A 15,998-nucleotide genomic window follows, 5' to 3' on the forward strand; every position below is an offset into this window, starting at 1 on the left:
CTCCCATCCATGTTGGCATGTCAGTTGGTGACCAGAATGGCAGGTTACCCCCAAAAGTGCAGTAATGGCACATATCTCTTGGGGTAGCCAGCAGCTACCTAATTGGATGTAAGACTTGCACAATAAGAGAGAATCCATGGCTATTACTTTAAGCTTATGCAACTATGTGGCTGCCAAGGCCATGAAACCCAGGAGAGAACCTACTGTGGCTGCTTTTTCCTTGACTGCATTTGTTGGTTGCCTCAAGTTTCTGCTGCTTTGGTTTACAGATACACACACCAAATAAATAGTTATAAAAACATTGTTAAAATAGTTAAGTGTTATACAGAATACTTACTTGTAGAGAACAAAAGATTCCCCCTAACCTGAAATTTATGAAGCTTGTTAAAAGTCTGTCAAAAGTAAGTTTTCAAACATAACTTGACACAACTGAATAGAAATAAAATGATTCTGTTAGCAAGAAGAGATTAAAAAGTGGAGAGGAATTGAACGTTTCTGATGAGTTTTAAAGAAACAGATACCCAGTGAAGGACTGTAGCCAGCTGCTCTAGGTATATCAACAAACATATCTACCCAATAGAATTAGCTGGAGTTCACGGGCAGGAGGAACATGGGCACACGAGTCAAGGCCTGTAAATTAGGAGGTTGCTGGTGGTCATTCATACGAACAGCTGTGGGCGAGGTGAGTGTGTAGTGAGGAAAGTAGGTAACGGCTGTTTATCCTGTTGTTCAGCTTTGTTGGTAAAAAGGAAAGAGATGAGTTTCTCCAAAATTTCCTCCTACTTCATGTTTAGGACAGGTATAGGGCTATTTCATTTGAAAAAAAAAAAAGGGTGTGATATCATGGAACCGTAGTAATCCCTGCAAGTTGGCAGGCCTTTCTATAGAATCTTAGAGCTTTGAGGGCCATAGTGGAGACCAGTGTGGACTTTGCTGATGGGTAAGGTGCACAATTCATAGGAAAGGAAGGTAATACAAAGAAGCCGGGAACTTGTCCACTGCTCCATGACTGTGGACAGGTCAGAGTATTCCCATGCAAAATGATCCAGAAGTCATCCTGAGGGTTATGACCAGAGAACAAATATGGAAAACTCATGTGGGATGTCCCACAGTAAAAAATTTCTAAATTTTCATGTTAGCTCTGAGGTCTATAGCTTTTTACCTAATGTTTGTAGAAGTGAGGCTTACTACACCTTAAGGCATAAAAGATAAAATATTAGAAGTATAAATTTTAATGAACTTTGGTTAAGAAAAAGACTCTTGTCAAATAAAACTCTATATTGTCACTTTAGTTCTTAGGAATAATTTAAATGGTATTTTCATATAAATTTCAAAAGCTTGTACATAAATAAATAATTGGATTTCATTTTCTTTAAAATAAAGTAGTGTTTAGTGATATTTTCTTTTATGGCCATATATAAATGGGGAAGATTGACATCAGTAATAATAATGGCAAGTGGTTCACATGGTCCTAATGTAGTAAATACTAATGCATAATTTATATCTATACATGATAATTGTTCACTATGAAATACATCATTTGAGAAATGTTTTAAATGATACCTTTTGTTTTATTAACCACTATATATATTCTTTTTGGTTGTCTGTTTACCACTTAGAAAAATTATTATCCTTCCTCCTCCCTATATACCTGAATTTTTGCTGTTCTTTGTGTACTCTCGTAGTGTATCACTTTGGTTGCTAAGAGCATTCATTTGTAAGTTTTTCTCTTCTGTTAATTTAGTAGATGATTTAGTGTTTAATAATACTGCCTACAAAGTTTGTCTGTTTAGAAACTGCTCTAGAAATTAATGAAAACTGCTTTACAATCAAATCTGGAGATGAAAAGAATTCCTTAGTGGCTAGACACAGGACAAGTGTCGTGCCATTGGTGTTCGTTTGTGTTGTTCTGATATCAGTATCTGTTAGATTCCTCCTTAGCACTGTAGCATTTGAGTGGCCGACATTTTCTTCTCTTTTACTTAGGTGCATCTCCTCGTTTCTCCATATGGGTCATCAGGAGATGTGCTTGTTTACTTTCAGATGTCAAGGTGTAGTAGGTACAGTCATCAGGATACAGAATCAGTGCCCTGAAAATTAGTGAAACTAATATACCATAGAAACATGTCCCCTAAGCATTTGAGAAACCTACCAGAAATTCTGCTTGTTTTATTTCTTCTGTAGTTTTCAATATGTAGAACACATTAGATGTGCAGGAAATGCATTGTGATAATTGAGTGCAATGCATGGTTTAGACCAACAGGCTTACGTGGTTATTGTCAAGGTGGGGCTTTCAAAATTCTATTGAATAACTAAGTTTTTCTGTAATGCATTAATTAATATTTAACTGGCAGTCCTCTGTCTGGTAGTATTAATTAAAGTGGGTATTGGAGGTTAAAAGAGTTGTGGGAATTAGAAATATCCTTTGGAATGAGATGAGACAGTTCTGGCGGTGCCTTACTGTGATCACAGAATTCATGAAGCAGAGTCTGGTGGATTGATTGTTTAGAATTTGAGGAAAGCCAGTGATCTATAACATTTGTCTCAAAAAGTAAGAGGAAGGAGAAGGAAAAAGAGACAGAAGTGTTGAAGGAAGGTAGGATTGAAGCATGTGGAGTGTTTGTGTGAACCTCTCATAAAGATGTGTACACACAGAGAAAGCCATGCTACATTTATATGGAGAAGACACTGGCCCTTTTGTCTAATGGAAAGCACCCATTAAACATGAACATAGTAGGGAATGAGATTGAAAGGAATGCTTTTAAAAAATCTTGAAATTTTAATATAATCCACAACAGATTAATTTTGAGATGTTTGCTAGCTGCTCTTTGTGCCTACCTACTTACTAACAAGAGAGATAATTTTGCCTATGTTTTGTTTTTTATGGATTAAAAATAAATTAAGACAGTAGTCTTCATACTGCATTCTAGGAATGTTGCCTAGGCTAGCCTTGAACTCAAATTACTTGTGTATCAGTTTCTTGGGTGCTAGGATTGCAGGTGTGAGTCATCATATCTGAGTTCTGTTTTATCTTTTATAGTGCCTTGTAGATAGAATGCTCCGTTTTCTTAAGTGTTCTGAACATAACTTTTGTGAGCAATTCTATTAGCATTTAACTCTGTGTCATTCCTGATTATATTTGAAGGAGGTAGCAGAATGTGAGAGATGCATTCCTTCATAGAAGTCTATCTGAACTTGGCTTCTTGTCTCTAATTTTCTAAGCATCCTCTAAGGTGCTGCACTGTGACAGCTATATTTCTGTTTCAGTTGTGAATGCCTTTTACCTGTGTTATTGTGGTATGGATTTTAAATGGTTCCTAAATCCTTTTTGTGCATGTGTGTTGGAGCTTAGTTCCCAGCCTATGATGCTACTAACAGATGGAAGGATTTTTATGGGTTCTAGTTTTAGCAGCAGCAGCAGCAGCAACAACAGCAAAATGATGTAAAGATGTTGTGCCTTGGAGAGAAGACTACCTCTCTTGGCTTCCCCTCTTCTGCTTTCGTTCACGTCTATGCCTTGTGAGGTGACATAGACCCAAGGAAACAAGCTCAAGAGAACACAGACTGGTATGTCTGAAACTCAGCCAAAATAAACCTTCCACTTTTAAAATCGATTTGCCTTAGGCATATATTACACCAAGTGCAACACTTCACTTGCCCATTTGGTAAACGTTGATTCCTTTGTGTGGGGTATGTGCTTTTCGCATTCTGATTTCTATGCATTTTGTGTTTGCATTCTCCCCACTACAAAACTTGTAAGGTAGCTATGCAGTTTTTAAACTGCACCAGCTGCTTCACCTAACTGTGCCTTATTCCTTTTCAGTTCCATTCTACTTCCCAGTCCCCTTCTCTTAAGAACTGCTTTTGAGTGCTGGAGATGTAGTCAGTTCATAAAGTCCTTGCCTGTGTAATGGTTTGAATGAGATGACCCCCATAGTACATGTGTTTGAAGATTTGGTCCCCGGTTGGTGGCTGTTTAGGAAGCTTTTTGAGGTATGGCTTTGCTGGAGGTATGCCAGTAGAAGTGGGCTTTGAAGTTTCAAAAAACTCATATCATTTTAAGTTTGCTCTTTCTGCTTCCTATTTCCTTTCTTCTATAACGTTCCATGGTCTTGGTGTTTTATCCCAGCAATAGAAGAGCATTTAATATACGTTATAAGTTTAGAGAACTGCTATTGATGCCAAGAACCCATATTCAAAATGCTGGGCATGGTGGCTAACACTTAACACATGGGAGGTAGAGACTGATCGATATCTCAGGCTCCTTGGCCAACCGGCCTACCCTTTCTCAAAAAATACCAAGGGCCTGAAGTGATTACTTAGCGGTTTATTAATTTAAATTTAAAGTTTTGTATGTATGTATGTATGTATGTATGTGTGTATGTGTGTGTATGTGTGTGTATGTGTGTATATATCCATGTATGTATCTACCTCTGTCTATCTGTCTGTCTGTCTGTCTATCTATCTATCATCCTCTCTCTCTCTCTCTCTCTCTCTCTCTCTCTCTCTCTCTCTCTCTCTCTCTCTCTCTCTCTCTCTCTCTCTCTCTCTCTCTCTCTCTCTCTCTCTCTGTATCTGGACTGGGTTTGTCTGCAGCTAAGTCTGTTCTGGAACTTACTCTGTAGACCAGGCTGGCCTTGAGCTCAAAAATCTGCCTGCCTCTGTTTCCCAAATACTGGGATTAAAGGTGTGAGCTACCACTGCACCAGACAGTGTCTATTTATAATAGCAGATATTTTAGGGAAATAAATGCTTCAAATTTCTGCCTTTTATTTATCACTTTAATTGTGGGGCACATATATTAGAGAAACATAGTTCCTGGTCTCTAGCTGCTTCTACTTTGGATAATTCAGTGTTTCCAGCTTCTGTCTACATCCTGTTGACTGTGGACTCAGCCTTCCTTCTTGTCTTTGGATTTAGAACTACACTATATATGTATGTGTATACACACACACACACACACACACACACACACACACACACACACACGCTTACTGTGATGGCAATAGAAGTTTGCTCCAAATGTCTTTGAGTTTTGCAGCTGCCAGTACTCTGTAACCACAAAACAGCTTTCTTACCCAGAGATGATCTGATCTGACTTCTACTCCCAGTCTCATAACTGATCCTGGTTATGATGAGTTTGGATGTGATCCAAAGATTTTCTTTCTCTCCTTTATATATTCTCCTGCATTTAACCATTAGAAAGTCTGAAAAATTTTGAATTTGTTTTTGCCCCCTCTTATTTTTTAAATGTGTTTGACTGTGCCTACATATATACATATATATATCAACTGTCAATGTTACCAGTGACATTTGTAAGTACAGCTCAGAATCATGGAGGCAAATAATTGCACAATTACCTGGAGGAACTGAAAGCAAATTACCTAATTTTGAAGACTGGAACATCTGGTGTTTTCTCAGCCCCCATCCCCTTTTAGTAAATGCCCAAAGAAGTTTTGTTGTGATTTCCCTTTTATATAAACATAATCAACATAATAAAGAAGATAATGAACCAATGACTAAGAGCTTCACTGTGTTATTCTATCTGCTCAGATGTGCCAAGCAGATCTTTATCGTTCATTGAACCATCAAATAGAGGCTGGCAAATTAGAACATCCATGTTTATTTAATCAACTCCTCCACCCTCATCTTTGGGTTTTTTAAAAGTCTTTTAGTAGCAGTTTTTTGCTCAGTTGAAACTAAATAGTTCTAAGAGAACTCAAAGATGGAGAATGGAAATAAGTGACCTATGTGATACCATGTATATTTGCCTTCTATTGTTCAAGCAGGAAATATGTGATATTTTGTTTTAACTTTTAGGTGACTTAAGCTGGAACCAAAGTTTTATGTATAGTTTGATATGAAAGTATCCTTTGTAGAAATAATGCAAAACCAAGAAAAATTATTAAATTTTAAACTGGTTTTCAAAATTTAGTTCATATTCATGTTGCAAAATCCACAAATAAGCATATCACTGGATGAGCTGTTGCTGAGGAAATTTTTAATGCTGTCAATATTTAAGTAGGAACATACGATAATGCCAATATATCCCTTTTCTTTCTAATATCTTGACTTCTAAAATTGGAGATTGGGCTATCAATCTATTTTTTTTTTCCCCTTGGGTAGGATTTCTTTTTTTTTTTTCTCATGGTTTATTTTTTTTATATTTAAAAATTTCCATCTCCTTCCCTCCTCCTCCCCCCTCCCTCCCCTCCTCCTCCCCCTTCCCTCCCCTCCTTCTCCCCCTTCCCTCCCCTCCCCTCCACCCATACCTCCCCTGAAAGTCAGGAACGAGAGGGGTGCATTCACTCATGGAAACGGTGGGACAGAACTAATGGGAGATCACCAACTCCAGTTGGAATGGGACTGATGGATCATGCGACCAAACCCGTCTCTCTGAGTGTGGCCAACAGCGGGGGCTGACTGAGAAGCAAAGGACAATGGCTCTGGGCTCTGATTGTTCTTCATGGACGGGCTCTGTGGGAGCCTTCTCAGCTTGGTCGATCACCTTCCTGGACCTGGGGGGAGTTGGGAGGACCTTGGTCTTAGCATAGAGTGGGGAACTCTGATGGCTCCTTGGTCAATCTATTTTTTAAATCTTTTAAACTCTTCTTTCTTGTGTTAAGACTCACACAGCACAGTATTCAACATGGTAAAACACATCATTCAATGGCATTCGACATCTTTGTTGTGTTACGCTGCTGTCAGCCCTGATGAGGTCCAGAACATTTTTATTTACCTGAGAAGAATGGTCATGCTCCTCCCTGCAACAGTCGTTTCTCTCTTTTCCTCACAGAACCCCACTGCAGATGACTCCTCTCTGATTTCATTGTCCCTTTGCTTTCTTATTATCTTGCACTTGCTCCTTTAGGATCGTCTTATACTGGTGGAAGAACCATTTTTCCAAGTAGCTCAGATATCTTATTGGAGAGTGGTATTGAAAATTATGACCTGTGGATTTGATCTTTTAATGTTATGTCCTTACATGTAGACCTCTTCATGCTGAACTTGGAAATACGTGTATCTCTGCCTTTAATGAAATACATGTGCACATACATATACAGGCACTGTATGGTACCTGTGCAGGACACTGGAACCAGTACACACTTGAGCATCAAAATGTGGGGATGCGTAAGTCAGTTGTGTAAAATGCTGCAATATTTGCAAATGATCTGTTTGCATCCACCCATATCCTGTAGTCTTTTTATTGATTATTAATCAGTGTATATTACATATGATACCAAAGAATAATGTAGTTAGTTGTTACATTTAGTTATTTAAGAAATAACAAGGAAAAAGTCTGTTCATGTTCAGTCCAGAGGCAAACACCTGATAGGTTATTGGTAGAATTTACACATGCTTGGACTGAGGATTTAAAGGACTGATGGCATATCTGTATATGGAAAACAGATGTATGTATGTATGTATGTATGTATGTATACACACATTTCTATGTTTTCATTGATCTTTCTATATGTGTCTTTAATTTTACTCTCTCCTTTCTCTATACAAACACACACACGTGCGCACATACACACACCCATTTGCGTGTCTGCAACCACAGACAGACACAGAGCGAACCATAAATTCATACTGATAATTTGCAGTCTAATGCTATAGCATTCATTGCACTCATTAATATGTTACTATATTAACTTTTTAATCTAATGCTGTAGCATTCATTGTACCCCTCAATCTGTTAATATATTAACTTTTTAAAATCTGACTTGAAGTCCCTTCAGTTTGGATTTACTTCATTTTCAGATTTCTTTCTAAAATTTCATTCTTTCTATTGTTTGTCCCTTTTTATGGCTTTTCTTTTGAACTATTCATCAGTTTTGTGTATTTTTTTATTCTTCTGTGAATTAGCATACATTCTTTTCTATATTTACTTACTTAAAAATATTTCCTCACTCATTGAGAAAGTATTTTAAATATTCTCTCAAGCAGAACAAAAGCAAGTGTTAGAGTTTACAAGATGGGTCAACATTTAAGGACACTTGCTCCTTGCATGATGACCTTACTTTAATCATACCAACTCACATGGTGGAAGGAGGAAAGTCACTCCTGCACGTTTTCTTCTGACCACCTCCCTGCATATACGCATTTATATACGTATGCATATATGTATGTAAAGAAATGGGCGGGGCTGGAGAGATGACTTAGCAGGGAAGGCATTTCCTATGCATGTGTGACAATCAGGAAAGGTGTTTAGATCCCCGACATCCACATAAAAGCTAAGTAAGTGATCATGGCAGTACAGTGGTTACCCTGTGCTAGTGCACAGGAGATGGAGACAGAAAGGCCCCAGTGTAAAATGTCCTGGTTGAGTATGGAATCAGTGCAGTGAGCAAGGGGCCCTATCTCTCAGGTTGAAGTTGGAAAACAATCAAGGAAGATGCTGTATTGATCTTAATTTTAGCACATGCGCATACATGTGGAGTTTACCAGATACATGTGAACATCCAAACACATGCACACATATCCAGAAACATACACATATAAGCAAAGAAAGGGGGAGAAATAAGGTGTATCACTAAAGGTAATGGCCAATGTAGAATTGAGGTTCTTTTATGATATCCCATAATAATAATAACGAACAAATAAAGTGTGTTGGATTTTTTATTTGTTTTAAATTAATATATAATTATCTAAAACTAGAATTGGTTTCTTAGGCTTAAAGAAACCTTTTTCTTTGTGGAGTATTTAGAAGCAAATACTTATCTTTTTTTATTACTTATCTTTGTAACTTTTAATTGGCAATTCTAAACCTTTAGTCTATATGCTCTTTTTAAAGATTTATTTTAACTAATTTTCATCATGTAGTGTTCATTATTGTGCATCAGTACTTCTTGTGCTCATGAGTGCAGCTATCTGCTCTGAGCCACCTGATGTGAGTGCTGGAACTGAACAAAGCTTCTCTGCAAGAGCAATATGTGCTCTTATCGTGAGCCACCTCTCCAGCCTTAGCATGTACAGTTTTCAATGTACAGGCAAATAGTCTTCCAGAATTGTAGACAGGAATTTTGTTTATAATGGTGCTTATTTTATGTTTAGTTTAAAAGATAGCCCTGTAAGGAGATTCTTGCAAGCCATAGTTTGGGTGGTTGGTGAACCTGTCTCTAGTACTTTGTAGCTTTTATGTTTCTGCTTTGAGTCTGTATAAAATCATCTGGAGTTAACAGATTTTATTGCTCATACAACTTGATTTGAGTTCTAGATGTTCCAAAAACGAGTAATTCATGCTGCAGCGATAGCCTAGTGTTTCTGTGGTCAGTGACATTAGACACTGTTGAAATTATTTAAAAATTCAGGAGAATTGTGGCAATGCACTTGAATAATTGTGTATATGATAGTAGTCAGCTTGTAGTTATCCTTTTGGCAGCAATGTGCTTATTACCCTTGCTTTGAACTGTGGTGATTATTCAAAAATTATTCTTGTTTTCATTTTTTTCTCCCTCTATCTTCTTACAAAGCTCATTACCTGGTTTTGTAATTAAGAATTAAAAAGAGAGTGTAAGATTGAAGGTACAGAGGTAGTTAATTTATGGTTATGGACTTAAAAGTTGCAGAGGTAGATACATATATTTATGTAGGACACTGAAGGATTTGACATTATAAATATTCTTCCGATATTGGTGGCCATTTTCTGTTTTTTTCCCCCTTCAGTTTTACTGCTTTAAATTACAAAGTAAATGGCAAAGAGCTCTATTCTAATAATGAACTTCACCTTAGTCTCTTACTGGTCATACAAATTTTTATTTTGATAACTTCTAGCGCCTGTATATTTTTGATATTTATATTTTAAAAGTTGACACTTATTAGACAAAGAAAATTAAAAGACTAAGATATTAGTTACAATAGAAGATGCTACATGATGGATTTTGGTTCTTTTCACTTAGGATTCAGGGATGTTTTAATTTGGCTATGAGTATGCAGCAATCATAGAAGTGTTTAGGAATGTGATATTACAGGTCATTTAGACAACAATCATTCTAGAAACTACCATATTGGGCAGTCTTATTTTCACAGAGGTCAGAGATGAGTCCTTGCTGGTATTCCCAGGTATCCTTTTCCTGGAGTGTTTGTATATATCTAGACCATGTATTTTGCTTTTATTATTTTTAAAATAAAGTCCAACATTAAGTGATAGGTTCTTCACAGTTGTTTAAGAATCACTCAGTTGCTTGTCAAAGGTAGTAGGCCGCGCCGTCCATTCTCTCCCCTGGTAACTGTGTGTCTGTTTTGTCATAGACACGCTATCCTGACTTACTATACAAAGAAATGGTCTAGGATAGTGGATTTTCTTTATAGCTGAGCTGAGATGAAAGGAGGGATGTCTGCAGGCAGGAACAAAAGAAGCTGGTCAAGGCAGGTCAAAGGAAATGGCGACTATTACCTTTAATAGTCACTTAGCAGGAGAGAGCGCATAGGAATGGTACAGGTATGCATAAGGCATGCATATTACCTTTTATGCCCTTGAAGATACTTCATAAAGAAGATGACAGCTATAATCTTTGTACTTTTCCCCATCTGCATTTGGTATTTTAGAATAAATTTTACCAAGGGATTAAAAAAGATTTAAAAATTATATGGGATAAATATCCTTCTAATTTTTGTGATGTCAGGCAGACATCCTTATCTCACTAATGTGTTTTGATACCACAGGGGATAAAGCTTTCTAAGTATTTTCATCTTCATGGCTAATGGATTTCAAGATATGCAGCAGCAAGCCTCCTCACATGCTCCTCTACCCTCTACTTCCTTTGAAGTTAGGCAAAATGAAAGGAACACAGGACCTTGTTGAAAGGGACTGTTTATGTTTCTTCACACAGTTTTTCTCCTCTCTGTTTTATTTCTTTTATGCCTTTATTTTGGTAGAGAACATGTTAAAAATTATCATCCCAATTAATTTATTTTCTGTTCTTATTTTGAAATGTTTCATTCCAAGTAAAAATTTTTTTGCAGGATATACTATATTGAATATGCTCTCTCCTATGTGGCTGATTTTCCTTTCTGTCCTGATTGTAATTCTTCTCCTCCACCTATGTTGCCTTTTACTGTAACCACATCCATTCTCTGGATGCAGGCATCTTGCACAGGACTTGTGAATTAGTTAGAATGGACTGCTGCCGTGCAGAGTGTGTCACACAGGATGGTAACATCTCCCAAGATTTGGATATTTAGCCCATTGATTTTCCTTCCTGTAACTACCAGTACCATTGCTTTAATGACTTCCCCACAGAGATGCTCCAGCCAGTGTTTCGCTTTGTTATCCCAGTGATCTTTGGAACTGATACTTAAATAAGAAAATGAGCTTTTTATTCTATTTTGAGAAGAACTCTCTGCAATTTTGGTGGTATTTTTCTGAATATGTTTATTATTCCTGGGAAAGTGTCTTACTTAGTGAATTTAACTTGTCATTTTTTAAAAAAGCGTTTTGTTCATTCTTTGTGTCTTTCATATAAGGCATCTTGATACCAATCATTTCCAGTCTGTTGGCATCTGCCCTCTGCCCTTGCAATGCACCCCCCCCAATAAAATAAATTTTTTTTTAAAAAAAAAGGAAAAAAGAAAACAAAGGGAAAAATCTCATCAAGGAAGCTGTAGTGAGACACAGTGAGTCACACAGTAAACCTCTGTCCATATATCTTTACTTGCATGTGTTCATTGTGCAGTCTGTGGTTTTTGCTACATTATCCATGTTGGATCTTCACTAGGACTCCTCTTGGATATCCTAACATTGCTCTATGTTATGAAGCTCCTGCAGCTTTGGGTCTGCAGGACCAGCCCCTTCTCGTGCTCCTGTTAATATTAGATGGAGTGGATGTTGGTGTGGGCTGGGTAGTTGCAGGGTTGGTCAGTCTGCCAGCTTTCCCTGGTCTTTACCATTAAGGTGAGCTCTCCAGCATTGCCCTGACTGGTTCACCCAGCAGCAGTGAGTAAGGTAGCAACTAGTTCTCCTGCTCTCACTCCCTAGTGTCAGCATTCCCAAACCTGGACCATCAGTCTTGCCCAGATGAGCTGTATGACCCTCTCTCCTGAGTGCTTCAGCTGATGAGGGGCAGGATCAGTTTTCTCTAGTTTTCTAGCCAGTGAAGGGTGTGGTCAAAGCTATACAGCTCTATCCTCTCAGCCTTTGGTTTTATCTGCAGAGACCACAGCTGTGTCAGAGCCATAAACTCAGACATGGGCCCCAGCATCAGCTCAGGTCTAGACATCGTTATGGCCTGGGTGGCAGTCAAGCCTCGTTCCTCAGTCTGATCCTCTCTTTCACCTCTTCAGATATATTCTTCTGTCCACAGGATGGGAAACATTCTGTATGTGTCTCTCCTGTAGCACACCACGCATTTGCTCACCATAGTAGTACCTGTCTTCCTGGTGCTGTAAGGCGCTAGGGGGCCGGTGTTTTCTCCTTGGAGCCCATCCCAGCCACATGGCGTAGTATCAGAGGTGTTGCTGGGCAAGCTGGGCGAGCTAGAAACCCAGGGCTGCATTTGGTTCTGTCCTGCCTGTCCCAGCCACATCTTGTGATGCAGTTGTGTTTCTCGGTGGATTTTTAAATAAAGCTGAGTCTAGTTGTTAGGTCCAAATTACCCCACTCCCTCAAATGGCAGTGCTGGTGATATCGTCCTAAATATCTAAACAGATGAACAGCCTTTATCAGTTCAAAGAAGACACTCTGCTGTCATATAAAATCCGCTTGCTTTCCTGCCAGATTGCCTTGGCAGTTTGAACCCCAGTAAACCTTTCTTTCTACCCATGGTTTGGTCTAGCTTGGTGGTTTCACTGTGCCCTTGCTCATGGCATCTAGAATATAATGTTACATCTCTGTTTACGTTGCTCTCAATTTCTTGCTATTGCTTTGTACTTCTTAGTTCTTTTCTTTCATTCATTATTTTTTCTTGTTACTTTGCCTTTTGATGCCCTTAAAATGTTTCAAAAGTATTTTAATATGCCCTCCTTCAGTGTTTTGCAATGTTTAGCAATCTTTATTTTAATATGTTGATCTTTGATTATGATGCTAATAAATTGATGTAGGTGATCCTGACATTTGAATATGATGTTACTTCGTTTCCACCTACGTATCTATTAGAATTCTTGCTCAGTTAATTAGCTGGAACCTCTGCTGCCGTGGTGCTAGTGAATGGTAGGGGAGACATGCTCCCTTGTTGCTAGCTTCAAGCAGGAAGCATCCAGTATGATTACTATGGAGCAGAAGTAACTGGAATAGTTTATGAATACAAACAGAAGAAATCTATTCAATGTTGTTAAAGTGGACTAATAATGTTATCTTTGTCTTTGGATATCTGAACACATATTTTTAAGAATTTTCATGAAGAAGATCCATAGAACATGGGTTCAAGTTGTTCTTTGTCCAAAATGGCATCTTTTGGTTCAGCTGAGTTAACTTGTTGATTCTGTCAGAATCATGATTATTTTACCATTAAAGCTTGAACTCTATTGATAAGTTTTTGATACACATATTGGCCTGTTAATATATACAACAAATGAAAGGTTCATGATATCAAGATGGCATAAGCAGCCTGTAAACCAAGAGACAGATGTTAGGAAAGAAATATTAGTGGTCTGAGGACCAGAGGAAGCATAGTCTTGGGGACCTATTTATTTATTTGGGATGTATTTCTAAAATATTTTCTAGTTATAAAAGAAGTCTGTAATGAATGAATTTCTTTGTAATTAAAGTACACATTTTAAATAAAAAGTGCATAAATATTCTATACCATTATATATATATATATATATATATATATATACATGCTTTTGTTAGAAATACTGATTAATGGGAGTCATTTTGTTATTTCTTCCTCCCTTTTGCTCATCTTTTTTCTCAGTTTTCTGTAATAAAGAAGACAATATTTTGCATTAAATGAATTATTCTTTTTTTTTTTTTTTTTGGTTTTTCGAGACAGGGTTTCTCTGCAGCTTTAGAGCCTGTCCTGGAGCTAGCTCTTGTAGACCAGGCTGGTCTCGAACTCACAGAGATCCGCCTGCCTCTGCCTCCCAAGTGCTGGGATTAAAAGCGTGCGCCACCACCGCCCGGCTAAATGAATTATTCTTAATGCTATCAGTTGGTGAAGTGAGATGTTTATTACTATTTCAGTTGCCTTGTAAGCTTTATTGCATCATTTTCAATTCTTTTGAGATTTTGACGTTGACTTTAAATAACCACTTTGATATCAGCATCAATAAAAACACTGTTTCCCCAATGCTGACTTGTTTTGCATTTCCATTTCTCTTTTCTTGCATAATGTTTTGGCAATTAATAAAGGAAAAGAAATGAATAAAAGAAGGGCTAGATTTTTAATCTGGTTTTGAACGTGTTCGACTTCTTTCCTTTGTACATCTAGTTTCTAAATAGGTATACTTTAAGAGCTTTCTTTATTGTTCCGTGATGTCTTCCTCATTTCCCAACTGGGACACATGCATACCTTCTGAACTGGTCTTTGCTTTTGATCTTGGGTTCTATGTCCACGCGATTTCTGTGGCCTGTGAAGCTCTCAGCCCCTTCTGTCACTTTAAAAAAATACCTGCCAGCTTAGCTGTCTTGTTTCCTTAGATGTTAATTCAAGCAGGCATGACAGAAGCCTTTGAATTCCTACCTGTGAGGCACTCATTGACTGCCGTGTTTAAAATTTTATGTTTTATACTATGCATATTTCTACATTTTGTTTATCTTTCTCACTAATAAACTTACTATTTACAGTACAATGAGAGTGTGTGTGTGTGTGTGTGTGTTTGATGCTACTGGGGGTTGTGCCCAAAGGTGTGCTAGGTACTGATATGCTTGCGTCTAGTGAGAATTTAATGTTTTTCAAGTAAGCAAGGAATTCTACCTTTTCTATTCCATAGTTTTTATAAACTAGGTCCTTTCAAAATCTCCCTTGGAAAATTAAGAGTTTAGTGGTACTCTACCAATTTATTGCCTGTCTTTTGTTATCAACTGAATAGTTTTTTTTTTATTCTTTTTGTATATGCTTGTGTTTTTGTTTGGAAGTATCCATGCATTGGTGTGTGTGTGTGTGTGTGTGTGTGTGTGTATATACATGTGTATGTGTGCCTGTGCCTAAAATTACACTTCCAATGGCAACTGAATGAACCAATAAGTAATGGCTCTTCTTGTATACTCTAAGTCTTTTTCAATAAGTTCATTTGTTTAAATTGAGTTTTAATATTTGAATTGTCCATGTTATATTTGAAAAAGCAATCATTTTCATTATTAAAACATTTAGTGTAATTTTTAATAGCATTTGTGAATAAAATCAATTATGAGTTTATAGATTTTTTGTTAGAACATTTCACCTCAAAACAGTAATTTTGTTAGTTATTAGTAGATATGATGAATATCATCTCTTATGGATAATCTTCATTGTAGCATAAATTAAAAAAACAATTTTTTTTTGATTTGTTTTACAGGGAAGTCTTAGAAGTAGCCGACAGATCTCACCTCAGGAATTTATCCATGAGCTGAAAATGGGGTATACTGACGAGAGACTTTCCACATATCTGGAGTCACTGCGAGTATCATTGACCAGTAATCCTGTGAGGTAATTTATCCCCTGGTTGTCACTGCGGCATGTTACTTAATTAAACGGATATCTCTTTTCTTTCATTTATATTTACTCCATCTGCAAATAGCTAGTATACATTACCAGTTTTTCAAGATAAAAACCCAAAAGCAAATGGCCTTCAAAACATATACATACAAGTAACATGATAGAGAATGAATTATGTATTTAGGATTACACACACATACATACACATGCACACTCCCACATGTTGTAAATAAAACAAAAGAAAAAGAAGCCTTGAATTTGAAAAAGAACAAGGGGTTGGATGTGGGTGGTCTGGGAGGAATTTGAAGGGAAGGAAGATGTGAGCAATAATACTATAGTCTCAAAAATAAAAAAAAGATTATCTAAAAATTGAAATTAAGCAAAATTGATGAAGAATCAATCTTAATGAACCTTTGTTTT

The 15,998-nt window shown here is 37.2% G+C and overlaps 1 protein-coding gene across 1 annotated transcript in view; it reads left to right on the forward strand.

The window, feature by feature from the left end:
* The window catches only part of Diaph3 (diaphanous related formin 3), a 449,862-nt gene that overhangs the window by 84,400 nt on the left and 349,464 nt on the right, over positions 1-15,998 (forward strand). Inside the window, exon 5 of the mRNA XM_038310273.1 lies at positions 15,439-15,569. Within this exon, the coding sequence (XP_038166201.1) occupies positions 15,439-15,569 (131 nt within the window). The remainder of the gene's footprint in view (positions 1-15,438; positions 15,570-15,998) is intronic.

This window comes from Arvicola amphibius, chromosome 13 (genome assembly GCF_903992535.2).
Source record: "Arvicola amphibius chromosome 13, mArvAmp1.2, whole genome shotgun sequence".
NCBI classification, from domain to species: domain Eukaryota; kingdom Metazoa; phylum Chordata; class Mammalia; order Rodentia; family Cricetidae; genus Arvicola; species Arvicola amphibius.